Here is a 13,909-nt window from a genome sequence, read left to right as displayed (position 1 = left end):
GGGGGGGGGGGGGGAGGAGGGGAAGAGGGGAACTCTGGGGGCAGGGGCAGCACAGCCTCACCTTCAAAGAGGAAGGTCTCGTTCCAGTGGGGGTTCAGGTTCTTCCGCTTCACCTTGGTCTCTAGCTTGTGCTTCTTGTCTGGCAGCAGGTAGATCTTGACGAAGGGGTCGCTGGTGCCGCTGAAGTCCTTGGCCGGCAGCTCCTGGGCCTTCATGATCTTCACGGTGAGCGTGGACTCCTGGAAGTTGTAGCCGACACTGAACTGGATCCGGCCCAGGTTCTCTCGGCTGCAGCCCTCGTGGACCTCGTCCTCCTCAGAGCCTGGGGAGAGCTGGGGGCGGGGGGAGAGGCAGGCAGCGCTGGGGAGGATTCTGCTTCCCTGAAGGACCCTCTGCAGCCCAGCAGGGTTGGGAGGCCTCGCTGTGCCCAAGGCCAGTCCAGCCGCCTCCTCCCCCTGGTCACCACGCGGGGCTGGTGGTGGCACATCCCACATTCAGATCTGGGTGAGGCTGCTGAGGCGGAGGGCAGGTGCCTTGACCAGGGTCACACAGGGAGGGAGGGGCAGAGCCGGGACAGCCCCTGAACCCCAGAGCGGCGTGCACCCCACTTCCCAGCCTCTCCTCGGAGCCCTGGGTCTGCTTCACCTCCCCTGGTGCACCCTGGGACCCGCCCCCCGAGCCCCCTCCTCCATCTTTCCACTCTTCCAACAGCCCTGCGGGGTCCCCTGCAAAATACACCGACACAAAAACCTGGGCTACAAAACAGATGAGGGAGATTGTTCTCATCTCAAAAGAGTTTACCACGATATTTCTCTGGAAAGTGACTCTCTGGGGTTCTGAGGATGATGTGATTTACAAAATGAGAGAGGCGAGTTTTCAGAAGCAACGTCTGTTTGTGTAAGGCAGGGACACTAAAAGTACAGATTCCCAGGCCCCATCCCTGGGGAGCCTCATTTGATGGGTCTGGGGTGGCCCTGGGCAGCAGAATTGTGTAATAGGAGCCTCAGATGACAGTACTGCAAACCAAGGCTGAGGACCACGGGAAGGCTACACCTGCATTCAGCCCTCATCCCCCGGGGGTGGCACTTGAGCCGACCCAGCAACCGACAGACATGTGGGAGGTGGCATGGTGTCCCATTCCCAGGAGGATGTTGAAAAAATAGGAAGTAATTCGGGGGAGGGTCTCCCAGCCAAGTGTTTCCAGCTGCGGTTGCTCGTTGGGGACACCTGGTTAGGTTTTAGAATCTTGCCCATTCCCCAGCCACCTGGTGGTTAACAGATAACTAATAAGGACCTACCGTATAGCACAGGGAACTCTACTCAGTACTCTGTAATGACCTATATGGGAAAAGAAGCTAAAAAAGAGTGGAGATATGTATACATACAACTGATTCACTTTGCTGTACACCTGAAACTAACACAACACTGTAAATCAACTATACTCAAGTCGCCTGTGACTAAGAGATGAGCCCAGAGTTCGAACCCAAGTCAGCGCCTAGCCACCATGAGTGCACTTCCAGCTGCCCTCACTCTCACACTCAGATCTGGGGCTTCACTAGCCACACCCCTGGTCCTGCGTGGAGATGGAAGGGGGGCCGAGCTGCCTCCCTTGCTCTTCTCACAGTGGAAGCAGGTCCCTCAAGCCCTGCCCCTTGGCAGGATCCAGGCAGCCCTGCAAGCTCCACCCAGGCCCGCTGAGAATCTGGCTTCCCGACCCAGATCCAGTTTTCCCCTGGCGCTCCTTCCTTCTCCTCCTACCAGCCCCACTCCCTTTTAACCTCAGTTTTTGCATCTGTAGAATGGGACCATGAGACAGACCTATGTTACGGGGTCCCAGGGAAGGCTAAGGGGGGGTTTACATCACTTTCGTGGTCCTGCTCTGTGGCCTGGTGCCTGCCACTGCTAGCCATGGACTGAGAGCCTGGGCGTGCAGTCCCTGCCACGACCACTTGCCCCTCCACATTCCTTCTAAAGTTGGGGTGGAGTCCCTGGTGACTGGAGCCTCACCTGAGGCTGGTCACTTGGATCTTGGTTCCCAAACAAGGTAGTCTGGGGGGAGAGGCCCAAGCTGGGCCAGTGGACTTCACCTCAGAAGTGGGCAGTGGCTCTGTGCTCACCCCCAGCCTTTCCAAACCACAGCCCTGAGCCTTAATTAACCAGCTGGGGCGGGGCCTGGATCTGTTTTCATGGCAACCAGGCTAGCCACCCCCCAACCAAGGGCTGGAGGAGGTGCTGCCTGAGCCCCAGCTCCAGCAGAAGTAAGCAGGGCATGAGTAACTCAGATGGGGATGCGGCCCAGCCTCCTCTCTGACCCCGTCACCTCGGTCCCTTTGTCTGCAAGGCTGCGGGTGCCTGACTCCTGTTTCTCCACGCCTGGGGCAGGGAGATCAGCCGATGGTTTACTTCTGCCCTGTTCATCTTCATCATCGCTAATAATGCCAGTGACCCAGCTTTGGCCTAGGGCTAGGCAATTAGACCCTGCCTGCCCACCTCTGAGCATCTGCTGAGCACGTGAGAGGGCGCTGGGGCCTGCACTTCCTCCTTCTGCCTGCGGCTCTTCCCCCACCCCCCGAACCGGGGGCAGCAAGGGGTAGGCAAGCTGGCTGGGCAAGGGCCGTCCCTTCTGGGAACCTGGCTACCGGGAAGCTGTAGCCAATTAAGAGGCTGCACAGAGAGGCAGGATGGACTGCGGCGATGGCCCGTCCAGAGGAGAGGATGGCCGGGTTGATCTACATGGATGTGGGAAGACAGGGAGGAGGTGGTGCAGGACCAGGCACTCAGGGTCCAGGAGGCAGGGAGAGGGGAGAGGTGGGGAGGCCCAAGGGAGACCAGATCTGGAACGTGGAAAATCTGATGCTCTAATCTGCATCCGAGAGAAACGCAGATTTGGGGGCCCATAGCAGGCTTGCTGACTGGGAATCTGCATTTTAACAAGATCCCCCAGTGATTCGTGTGCCTATCACAATTTGAGAGGCGCTGGGCTAGAAAAGAGGAGTGCGGATGGATGGTTAGAGCCAGCCGAGCCCTGAATGGCAGGAGGGTGGGGCCTGGGGGCTCTGGGGGCCCCGGGGAGGCTGGGGGCTGCGGTGTCAGAGCAGTGGGCAAGGGGCCTCTGAACTGAATGACGTCAGGTCTGGCGAGGGCCTGAGAGCCCACCGAGCCCCCTTCCCTCCCTCTCTGGGAGGAAGGGGGGAGACAGGGAGGAGGGAAGGGGGAAGAGGAAGGGGGGCCCAGGTCCCAGTAGGAACCTAGCAGGCACCGGGTTCCCACCCTCACGTCCTCACCCAGCCTTCCTGGAAACTCTGGGCTGCCAAGCCTGTGACTGACTCCCGCCTGAAAACTCCAGCTGCCAAATCACAGTGTGTGCTCGCTCGCCCTGGGGCCTTGGTCCCTCCAGGAGCTCTTTGGAAAGTACAGATGAGGCAAATGGCTGTGACTCACTGATGCCACCAGGGGGCGCCATGTGAAGCCACAACCTCTCCCGTGGTGAAAACACCCCAGATCCATAAGACAGGGATCCCGGGAGGCTGGCGTGTGGACAGGAGAGCCCCAGCACAGCTGTCCCCTCATAGGAACTAGGACCAGAGGGGTTCTGCTCTCCTGTTCTCTTTGGGCCTCAGCTGGCCCCCCAGCCATGGGGATTGGGGATGGTCCCTGGGATGAGGATATGAGACCTGCTCCACTGGGAGCGCCACCTGAGACCGATACTCAGTGGGATGCCACCCCAAGAGAGGGGACACCTTCCGCCTCCAAGTCCTCGCTCCACTAGCCTTTCCTTCTAGGATCACATAGCAGATTTCTTGGGCCCCTGCTCAATCCAGAGACTGGAGGAGGATGGGAATTCTTAGTCTCTCTTGACAGATGACCATGCTGGTTCCCCTGTGTGACTCCCACGCTGTCACCAATCTCCACACCTGCCCCTCCCCCTGCCCCGGGCCTCCTGCCCTTCTCACCATGAGCATCTCACTGGTGAGGGAGTTGGCGAGATCTGAGACGGAGGAGTGAGGCTCGGTCCGGCGGTCAGACTCATCGTGGGGCGTCTGGCCCGGCACTGGGGCTGTGTTCACTGCCTTCCCTCCGGTAGGCAACCTGGGGGCGGGAGGAATCCGAATGAGCATGGACCTAGAGGTGGGCTGGGCTGGGCGCCACGGGTCTGGGTGGCAGCAGAACCTTCCGAGACCCAAGTAGCTGCCCCCTGCTGCGGGCCAGCAGGAGCTACGTTTTTGTCCATGGGGGCAGGGCCGTCCCCCTCGCCTCTGCCCCAGCGTGATCCGGCTTGGACTTCCCCTGTCAGGTGCCTTTTCGGCCAGTGTTCCCACTCCTGCTGTTCCCCAGAAAATCCCCCACCCTTCAGCCCCTGCTTGCATGGTGGTCTCTGAGCATCCTCCTTCCCCAGAGGCTCCATCCATCCCTGCTTGCCCCAGCCTGGGAGGCCGTCGGGGAGGCTCCCAAGACGGCGTGTCCTCTCTCCGCGTCATTACCCTAGGCAAACACTCCCAGAGCACCTGTCTCCTGGAGGCCCCACCTGTTTGCTCAGGCTCAGCGGGAACACAGGTGCCCTTTAGACACGAGACTGACCAGGTGAGCTCAGGACCACTGTCCGCACAGCTCTGTCCAATAGAACTTTCTATGTCCACCCATGGTTATTGAGCATTTGAAATGTGGCCAGTATGACTGAGAACTGAATTTTCATGGTTGTTTGACTTAAACTAATTTAGATTTAAATAGTCACCTATTGGACAGGGCAAATCTACACCCCCTTGCCCAAACCCCACCCTTCTCCCACTCTGAGGACTACACATTTGATAAGGCTCTCGCCCAGGGTCAGAGAAAGACAGGGTCCCACCGAAAAACCCCAGATCTGACGGCTCCACTCCAGGCCCTGTGTGCACCCCAGCTCCACGCTGCCCCCGGCAAGCTGGGCTCTCTGGCCCAGAGGCTGGGTGGTGAGCCCAGTCTCCGTCTAGCTGGGGTTCCGGAAGGGGGCATTAAAAGCCTGCCCAGGGACCAGGCTGGAACACCCCATGAGGAGGAGAGATGGGGGCAGGCAGTGAGGAAGACGGGGTGATGGGAGCACAGGGCTCAGGATGGGCTACAATAGAACAGCTTCGAGAGTACCAGAGCCACAGACTCAGAGACACACACAGGCTGGACACAAGCCGTGGCCCTCGGAACGGACCAGCCTCCAGCACACGGTTGACTACGACAGACATGCACAGGATATGCCAGGCCCTGGAGGAGAGACACCAGGACCCAACAGCAGGGTGTACGCACTCTCTCTCTCTCTCTCTCTCTCTCTCTCTCACTCACACACACACACACACACACACACACGAGTGCACACAAGCCTGACAGACACCCAGGGCAACAGGGAGAGAATGGCAGGGGCAACCAGGCAGGTCGACCAGAGCAGCAAGATGACAGACATACAGCAATGTGCACACTTAGATCCTGAGAGGACATACATTCAGGGAGGCCCCGGCATGCCAAGGTGCGCGTGTAAATTGGGAAACGCTGAAACAAAAAAGCGGGGAGCGGTTTCAGGGACAGACGCTCTGAGAATCAGAGGCACGGCGCACCTGCTGTGAGGGCCTGGCCTTGCCCGGACGACACGGAAACGCCCCACCCCACCCGGGAGGCGCGGGGCGCCCTCCCAGAGGTGCGGCCAGAGCAGAGCACGCGCACATATACACACACGGACATGTGCTCACACAGACAGGCACGGGGAGGAGGAGGCTGAAATAGCTGGAGAGGTAAAGTCAGGTTAAAAATAGAGTGGGAGAGGAGAGAGCCGAGACTGACTGCTGAAGGTATGAGAAAGTCAGAGTTATTTTGGCCACACCACAGCGTCAGCACAGCTGCAGAGCAGCCTGGGAAGAGATGGTCAGCGCCACTGAAGCTATCGGAGGTCACAGGACAGAAAGAGACAGAGAGACAGGAGCACAGAGGCAGAGGGAGAGGCGGAGGGCCGGTCACTGGCCCAGGGACATCCCTGTGAGGAGCAGATGGGAGGAAGGAGGCGGGGAGGGAGGGGAGGGAGGGAGAGAGAGGCCGAGAAAGGTTAGTCGGAGACGAGTGAAGAGGCTGCGGGGTGGACGAGGGGACGAGGAGAGTAGAGGCAGAGAGCAGGCGGGGGACACAAACTGGGACAGAAGAAACATGGTGGCCTCGGAGCGAGGGCAGCGTGGGGGTGGCCAGGTCCCGCCTGGCCCCGCCCCCAACTCCGGTGGGGGTGGGGCCACGGGGGAAACCATTCGGATCCCAAGGAGCAAGGGTGAGAGGGTGGCTGAGAGCATGAGGTGCGCATGGGTGCGGGGCAGCATGGGTGAGGTGGAACGGGCACAGCAGGGCGTGGGAGCCAGGGGCGGCCTTGGCCTCCTTCCCTCCCTCCTGGGCCCAGCAGCATTCCGAAGTTTTTGGGGCCCCCGCGCTGAGGCCCAGGGGCTTGGGGGATCCTGGATGCGGGGCTTCAGGGCCACCAAGGACCCTGGGAATGGGGGGCAGCGACTTGCTAGATGCACCCCACCTTGCTTGGGACCTGGAGTGGCCACTCCTCCTCCCAGGGCCCTCCTGTCTCCCAGGAGCCTGCTGCTAATAGACCTCGGGGGCAGAATGTCCTCCCCAACAACAGCCAAGGGCCACCCCCCCATTACCCCGGTGACATCCAGCCAAGGGGTCAGCTGGGTGAAGGGGGCACTGGGGCCGAAGGGCAGACCCTGGGTCTGGAGGCAGAAGCTGAGGAGGAAGGGACAGCTGACCCAAGCCCACCATTCCAAGATTCATGCAGCCAGGAACCCAGAGGGGTGGAGCCCTAAAGCGCCTTGTGGGTGGTGCTAACGCCAAGCTTGGGGATGGGAGAGTGCCGGGCAGGAAGCACCCTTGCAGTGGCCGATCACCTGGGAAACTCCCCAAGAGCCTCGAGAAATGAGCTTCCAGGATGGGGTGGGCGTGACCGGGTGGGAATGGCCTGTGTCCACTGGGAAAGTCGGGCTGGGTTGGGGCGTGGGCCCAGGGCCTCCAGCTCCACACCCACCTTTCCCAGGGAGGCAGGGGACGACTGATGTAATGATCAGAAGGGGTGAGTGAGTGTGTTAAAATATGGAGTGAGACCTAAGTGGCAAGGAGGTAAAAATAGGCTGTGGGTGAAAATGGAGCCAGTTCATTAACACACGGGTGACATGAAATCTCGTTTCCAGCCTGCATCTGCTCCCTCACGCTTCACACCTTTCTCGACAAGGGGGTCCTTAGCAGGTTTTCAGAGGGCTGCTGCCCTGCTCCTGTAGCCTCGGGCCCATGGCCCCCAGCCCTCTCCCCATGGCCCGCTGGCCCGCCTGCAGCCCAGCTCTGAGCCCTGAGCTCAGGAAGCCAGGACCCCGGTGGCTCCAGTGGGTTGGAGGTGGCAGACTCCGTTCCTCCCGCACCCCAGGACCTGGGCTCACGGTGTGACACCATCTGTACCACTGAGTGAAAGAGCTGGTCCCACTCTCCCCTCCCAGTCTCTGGGGACTTCTGGCTTTGTCCACCATAGACATGCAACTGTGAACTCGGGATGGGAAGAAAATAAGAGAGTTGGTTTCCAGAAGCCACCAGAGGGACAGGCAAGTCAGCTAACTCGGCCTGTCCTCCCCTAACACACAGGCCCCTGGCAGCAGCCCGGGACAGTCCCTCCCTGCACCTTCAGGCCTCTTAATAAGCAAGTGTCAGGGTCTCCGCCTGGCTGACAGGCTCTGACAAGTGCCCCAGTCCGAGGGTCTGCTCCCTCATTAGAGGCTTAGCATGTCCGAGCTCGAAGGGGTCACCCTGTCCAATCCTTCATTGGACAGGTGAGGAAGCAGAGGCCCAGAGAAGGTCTGTGACTTGCCCAAGGTTGCAGAACGAGGTTCTGGTAGCAGAGCTACAAGGAGGCAGCCTGGCTGCCAGGCCACACTCTCCTGTAGGCCTTTTCTGATGAAAAGCACACCTGACCAAGGTGATGAGCCCTCCTCCCACGATCACAGGTGTGTGGCTGGCCCAGCCCAAGGCCAGGTGGGAAGAAGCGGCCAGACCAGGTGCAGGATCATCCCACCTTAGTGATGCTGCCTGAACCCTGGGACCTCTGATCTTTCCCTGTCGCCTTCCCCGTGAGAGCGCTTCTAACGGGGACATCCGAAGATGCCTCCCTGCATTCCTGGTGGCCAGGGCCACGGATGGTTGAATGCCCAGGCCTCGGCTCAGCCTGTGCTGCAGCCACACAGGCTACTCCTGAGGACCAGCAGCAGGGTTCCCGGTGACAGAGGGCCTGACCAGCACCTGCCGGCTGCTCTCACCGCCCCACCCCCACCCCCCTATCCCATTTCCTTCTCCTGGTACCTCGGGCTCAGGGGCTGCCTTTCTGGTCACCAGGCCTCTCCCAGGCCCCAGACCCTTCCCACCAGGGGCTCCTCTTCCATCAGCCGAGAGCAGCCATATCACATCTCTGCAGGGGGTGTGTGTGTGTGTGTGTGTGTGTGTGTGTGTGACCGTCACCCCAGCGGGCCCTCCAGGCAAGAGGGAGGTTGAGGTGGCGGGGATGAGGGAGAACAGGCTGGCGCCCCTTCCCTAACATCCCCGCTGCCCACCAACCACCGGAGAAACTGGGATTTCTGGGTCGGGGTGGGGCAGAGATGAAAGATGAGGGTGCAGCAGAGGGGAGCCAAGCGGGAAGATGGGGCAGAAAGGCTGGCTTGCTCCGGGCGAGGGCAGGCATGCCCGGGGAGCAGGCTTGATCCAGAATGGTCCCAGGACAGCCACACGGGCCTCAGACCTGAGGGACACCACCAAGGTGGCATGTGTGAGGGGCACCGGCTGGGGAGGGGGCTGTCCTGCTCCAGCATCCACTGAAGGCACCGCCGCCTCGTCCAGCGACTGGCGGTCGAGGCTGGTGGCCTCTCCACGCCTCCTCCTCTGCTGCCGCCGCCGCAGGCCCTCGCCTGTGCTCGTACCTCTTGTCCCCCTGAGCGTTCTGGTTCTGCTGGGTTCCTGGGTTTTGCAGGTCAGGGATATTGGCAAAGTCATCCTGTTCCGAAAGCCCTAAGACCAAGGATAGCACCACCATCCGGCCTTCCCTGCCAGGGGTGGGCAGCCCACCAGCCAGGGTAAAAGGAGGAGGCCCCAGGGGCGGAGGCGGGGAGGGGAAGGAGAGAGAGACAGAGACAGAGACAGAGACAAAGAGAGAGAAGAAACAAGCGTAAGAAACTGGCCCTGCAGAAGAGAAACCAAACTTCAGCACTGTCAACAGTTGTAGAGCAGAGCAGGAGGCGGCAGGGGACAGAGGGGAGGTGCCCATAGCCTGAGACCCAGCTGGCCATGGGGAAGGGGCTGGGCAGAGGCCTGCGAGGTGGCCCGCGACCGGGACGTCCCCATGAAACACACGGGGAAGGCTGCGGGGAGTGGGGCCCAGGCCCTGGGACATGGTCCCTTTCCAAGGTTGGTTCACCTCCGGCTGAACAATGGCCAGAGGCTACTCGCTCAGACCATCTGGGCCCCTGGGAGAAGGGGGAGGGCTGTGCCGCCATCTTGCTTGGGGACCGCGTGGGTGGGTTTGGGCTCCCAGGCGGGAGGTTCTCAGAAGGTTTGGAAATCCAATGGGCACTGCACCCAGTTAAGCCCCTCATAAAGACATCTCTGGGTCCTTTGGTCAGCCAGGCGTGCTTGATGCCAGGAGGCGGGTCTCAGGAGCTCCCTCTCCCAGGTGCCTGGACACACGGCCCGTTGAAGGAGAATGCGAGTCTCTTCCGGCGTCTGGCGTGCTGGCCGTCGCGGGCCTCCTCCTGCGTCCCCCTTCCTGGAGATCCGGGGAGTAACCACCGAGGCTTTGGGGGCCAGTTCAGGGGCCTCTCCTTAGAGAAACAGTCCAGAAGTCATCAAAAGGCAAAGGCGGGGGCTTCCCTGGTGGCGCAGTGGTTGAGAGTCCGCCTGCCGATGCAGGGGACGCGGGTTCGTGCCCCGGTCCGGGAGGATCCCACATGCCGCGGAGCGGCTGGGCCCGTGAGCCAAGGCCGCTGAGCCTGCGCGTCCGGAGCCTGTGCTCCGCAACGGGAGAGGCCACGGCAGTGAGAGGCCTGCGCACCGGGGGGAGGAAAAAAAAAAGGCAAAGGCGGAGAGAGAGAAAGTGCAGGAAGCTGGCAAGGTCTGGAGACGTCCCGGCAGGACTCGAGGTCACCTGTGTCTGCGGTGAGGACAGTCTGGAGGAGGCTGGAGGGATCCTGCTCTGAGGGAAGCTCAGTCCAGGTGGACGTGGAGTCACCATGTGGGCAGCAGTGTGCGGCCAGAGGTCAAGGTGAGACGTCTTTAGCGTGAGGCTCTGTCGGAGAACGGCTGGGCAACTGCAGGGCTGCCTGCACTTTCCAGGGATGAAAAGTGACCCTGTGCCTCTCAAAACCATCTGAGTTGGTGGGTGTTTTCTGGGTGCTTTGCTGAGCTCCTCCAGTGTTGAGCTCTCATCTGAACAAGGGGAGAGGGATTCTTGGATGGGGCAGACATGAAAGCATGTCTCAGGAAGGGCCAAGGGAAAGATGGTAAGCCTGATGGAAGGTTCTGGAGGGTGGGAGATCCTGGGTTAGGAAGTCTACGACTTCAACCACCATCCAAGAGGGCGAGGTTCAGAGAGGAACCGCTAGCTATGGCTGTTTTCCAGAGAAGTTGTCAAAAAGGGAACTCTACCAGTGAGAAGTGACAAGCGAGGGGAGGGGCGGGGGTCCGGGGGTCTTGGAAAATAGGAGATGGCCGTGGGGTCCGAGGAGGGGCCGAAGCTAGGTGGACGCTGCCTCGTCTTTGCATCTTTCTCCTGGGCGTGGTTGCTCCAGGCTGACACTTGCAGCGGCATCTAACTTTTGGGAAACAACTCCCCACTTCCCTCAGGACAAATCCTCATTTTCTTTGTTCCCTGCCCACCGGTACTGTTTCAGAGTTGGTAAAATTCCATTTGGCTCCTTGGGAGCTGGTTGTGCTGGGGGAAGGCAAACCCGAGGAAAACAGCATGCTTTTCCCTGGTTAATGCATTTTTCGGAAACTCCTTTTGCTCTTCTTAAAAACAAAACGGCTCCTCTGCATACGTTCCCGATTTGTCGTTCTCCGTGGCATCACGGGGCGCAGGGGCGAGAATGAAGGGCAAGAGTTGGAAATTTGGGGGAGAAGCTAGTGGTGTTGGGAGGAGCCACGTCCACGAAGCAGGAGGAATGCCTTCTCCCTGCAAAGGGGGGTGGGATCCTGGGGGCGCCTGGTTAGCCTTCTCACCCCGACTCTCTACCTGGGCCACCAGCATTTGGGGCAAGAGAAGGGCGTCAGAAGCATGCCAGCTAAACTGTAAGGCAGGGGTCAGGGGCCGGCAAACTACAGCTGGTGGCCTGTTTTTGTACAGCTCACAAGCTAAGAATGGTTTGTACATTTTTAAAGGATTGTTTTAAAAAAAAAATGTGATCGAGACCACATGTGTCCCTCAGAGCCTAAATTGTTTATAATCTGGTCCTTTACAGAAAAAGTTTGCTGACCCCTGCTGTGAGGGACTACAAGTGGGAGAGGCGGGGGGGATGAGGAGAGCTCTGGGGGTGGCCAGCAGCTGAGGGGCACGAAAGCTGCAGTGGGCAGAAGCGCAGACAAAGGTGCTGGCACATGAGTGATGCTCATCAAATCTTCACCAGCTAGAGAGGCGGGGAAGAGTGGGTACCCTGGGGCTTTCCTGCCGCTGGTTCTTTTCTTCCCAGAGCCCGGGCATAGCCCTTGCCCCCATGTGATGGCTGCTAGAATGCAAGGCAGGGGGATGGCTGTGCAGAGAGAGCAGCCTGCAGTCAGGAGGAGCAGAGGGTTGCAGGCTTCTGGCTGGTCCTCAGCTCTGTTCAAGCCACAGCAGAACCAATTCCCACCACTCTCCTAATCCACGCTGGTGCCACGGCATCCGTCCCAGAACAAACCGCCACCTGGAGGCCAGGAGGCTCTGCTGGGCATCTTGTCTCATGCAGGCATCCGCTGGATTCCCAAGGGTCCTTGGGTGGGGGAAAGCCCCAACAGATGCGCTGCCCGGTCTTGCCAAGTAGAGTCACAGGCAGCATGTCCTGCCTGGCCAGGGCCATAGACCACTTGCATGGGTTTGGGATGCTGGCGTGGTAGGGTGTCTTCCGTTGGGGTGCTCCTTCCAGGGGCAGCACTCCCGACCGCCCTTTCGGGCTGGGGTCTCAGCCAGAGAGGCAGGATGCTCTGAGGACTTGCTCGCCTTCAGAATCCCCACATCTTGCCAATGAGCTGGGCCTTCACCTTGGCCTTCCCCTTCCTCCCTTTCTCCTCTCCCAGGCTTAGTGTGCTGGTCTCCTGCTCCATGAAAAGTGCTCCCAGGAAAGACCTGGGTGATGAGAATAATCCCCAGAGCCTGGAAGGAAGGTCACATTAGGCCAGAGGAAGGAGGTGATGTCAGGGACTGAAGCCCAGGCCTGTCCTGGGCTCTGAGAGTGAGTGTAGAGGCCCGGAGGGACACCAGGGAGAGGGCACCCTGGGCAGGGCTCTACCAGTGAGGGCGGGGCAAGGGGGGCACACGGTGGGCGGCTGGGGGGACACACACAGCAGAGGGGAACGGCTAAGGCCAGACACCGATGGTGTCTTGTTACTTCTCTGACCTATACACGTGAAATAGGGCTCTGATTCAGAAACATTTTCTAAAGCTTCGGGGGAACATCGGAGGTCTGTCCTCGGGGAATGGGTCATGGCAGGAGCCAGGGAGGGAGCTGGAGGGCAGGTGGCTACAGAAGGTCAGAGAGGCAGAGGACTGGGCCCGCAGCAGGGACAGGGGAAGTGGGAGGGAGGGAGGGAGGGAGGAAGTGGCAGCAGGAAGGTGAGCAGAGTTGGGTTACAGGGCAGAAGGAAGCTGGAGGGGAGGAGGCGAGGCCTGACCGATGGAGTGAAGGGGGCCAGGTTTGGGAGGAGAGAAGAGAGGTCACAGGAGAGCTGGGAGGGGAGGGAGGCCAGGAGAGTCTGGGACTGGCTGGGAAGGGGAGAGACAGATGCGGGGACCTCAGCAACATCCCCTAGTGTCTCCACTGACTTCCAGGGAGGAACTTCTCCAAGCCCTGGGGGCACCGAGAGGGGCTGCAGTCCTCAGAGGGGTGGCTCAGATACAAGTCCTTCCACGGGGGGCTTTAGGCACGAGCCGCAAGCCACAGGAGGCTGGGGAGGGGGCAGTGGAGTCTGCTGGGCACCCTGCCTCGGAGATGGAGGGCTAAGGTCGTTCTGGGCCAGCCACTCCCAAGGAGACCGGGAGGAAAGAGGCTGGGTCGGGGAGTGGGGCGGGCCGGGCCGCTCAAGGGGGGGACTTACAGGAAGGATTTCATGTCCAAGCCTCGGTTTCGAATCTGCCCCACCACGTGGTCCCAGCTGCCTGGGTTGGAGCGGCTGCGGCCGCCGGCCGGCCGGTACTTGGAGCCGGCCGAGGAGCCCTGCCGAGCCTGGCCCCGGCCGTAGGCCCGAGAGTTGGGGCCCGGCACGGAGGCCGCGTGGGCCTGCAGCTGGCCCAGGCTCTGGCTGGTGGTGGGCTGGCTGGTCTGCCGGCCCCGCTGGTGCTGGCTCAGCGGCTGCTGCAGGCTCTGTTGCCGCATCAGAGTGCGGGGTCGCTGGCATTTCGGCTCTCCCGTGGAGCTGGGGATAGACTCAAGGGTAGTGGTCGTGGACAGGGTGGAGTCCTCGAAACTTGGGGCGGGTGGGGGAGAGAAAGGAGAAGCAGGTGAAGGGATCACAGTGGAGGAGAGAGAAGCCCAGGGCCGGGACGGGGAGGCCCCAGGGAGGGGCGCGCTCTGCCGGCCCTCGCCGGGCCTCCATCGGAGTTGTCGCCACTGCCGTCGTCGCTGCCACCCCCTCAGCCAGGCGGCCGCGGAACCCCGCGCCCACCCTGAGGCCCCCAGGCCGGCCC

The 13,909-nt window shown here is 60.8% G+C and overlaps 1 protein-coding gene across 1 annotated transcript in view; it reads right to left on the bottom strand.

Moving 5' to 3' along the window:
- SYT7 (synaptotagmin 7) overlaps positions 1-13,909 on the bottom strand; it is a 61,006-nt gene that overhangs the window by 7,653 nt on the left and 39,444 nt on the right. The window contains exons 4-5 of the mRNA XM_007462174.1: positions 3,954-4,089; positions 62-332 (exon numbers count right to left, since the gene is read on the bottom strand). Coding sequence (XP_007462236.1) covers positions 62-332; positions 3,954-4,089 — 407 coding nt within the window. The remainder of the gene's footprint in view (positions 1-61; positions 333-3,953; positions 4,090-13,909) is intronic.

The sequence above is a fragment of the Lipotes vexillifer genome, unplaced genomic scaffold (assembly GCF_000442215.2).
Source record: "Lipotes vexillifer unplaced genomic scaffold, Lipotes_vexillifer_v1.1 scaffold1129, whole genome shotgun sequence".
Lineage (NCBI taxonomy): Eukaryota > Metazoa > Chordata > Mammalia > Artiodactyla > Lipotidae > Lipotes > Lipotes vexillifer.
Note: the sequence above shows the minus strand (reverse complement) of the source record. Positions and strands in the feature narration are given on the sequence as shown.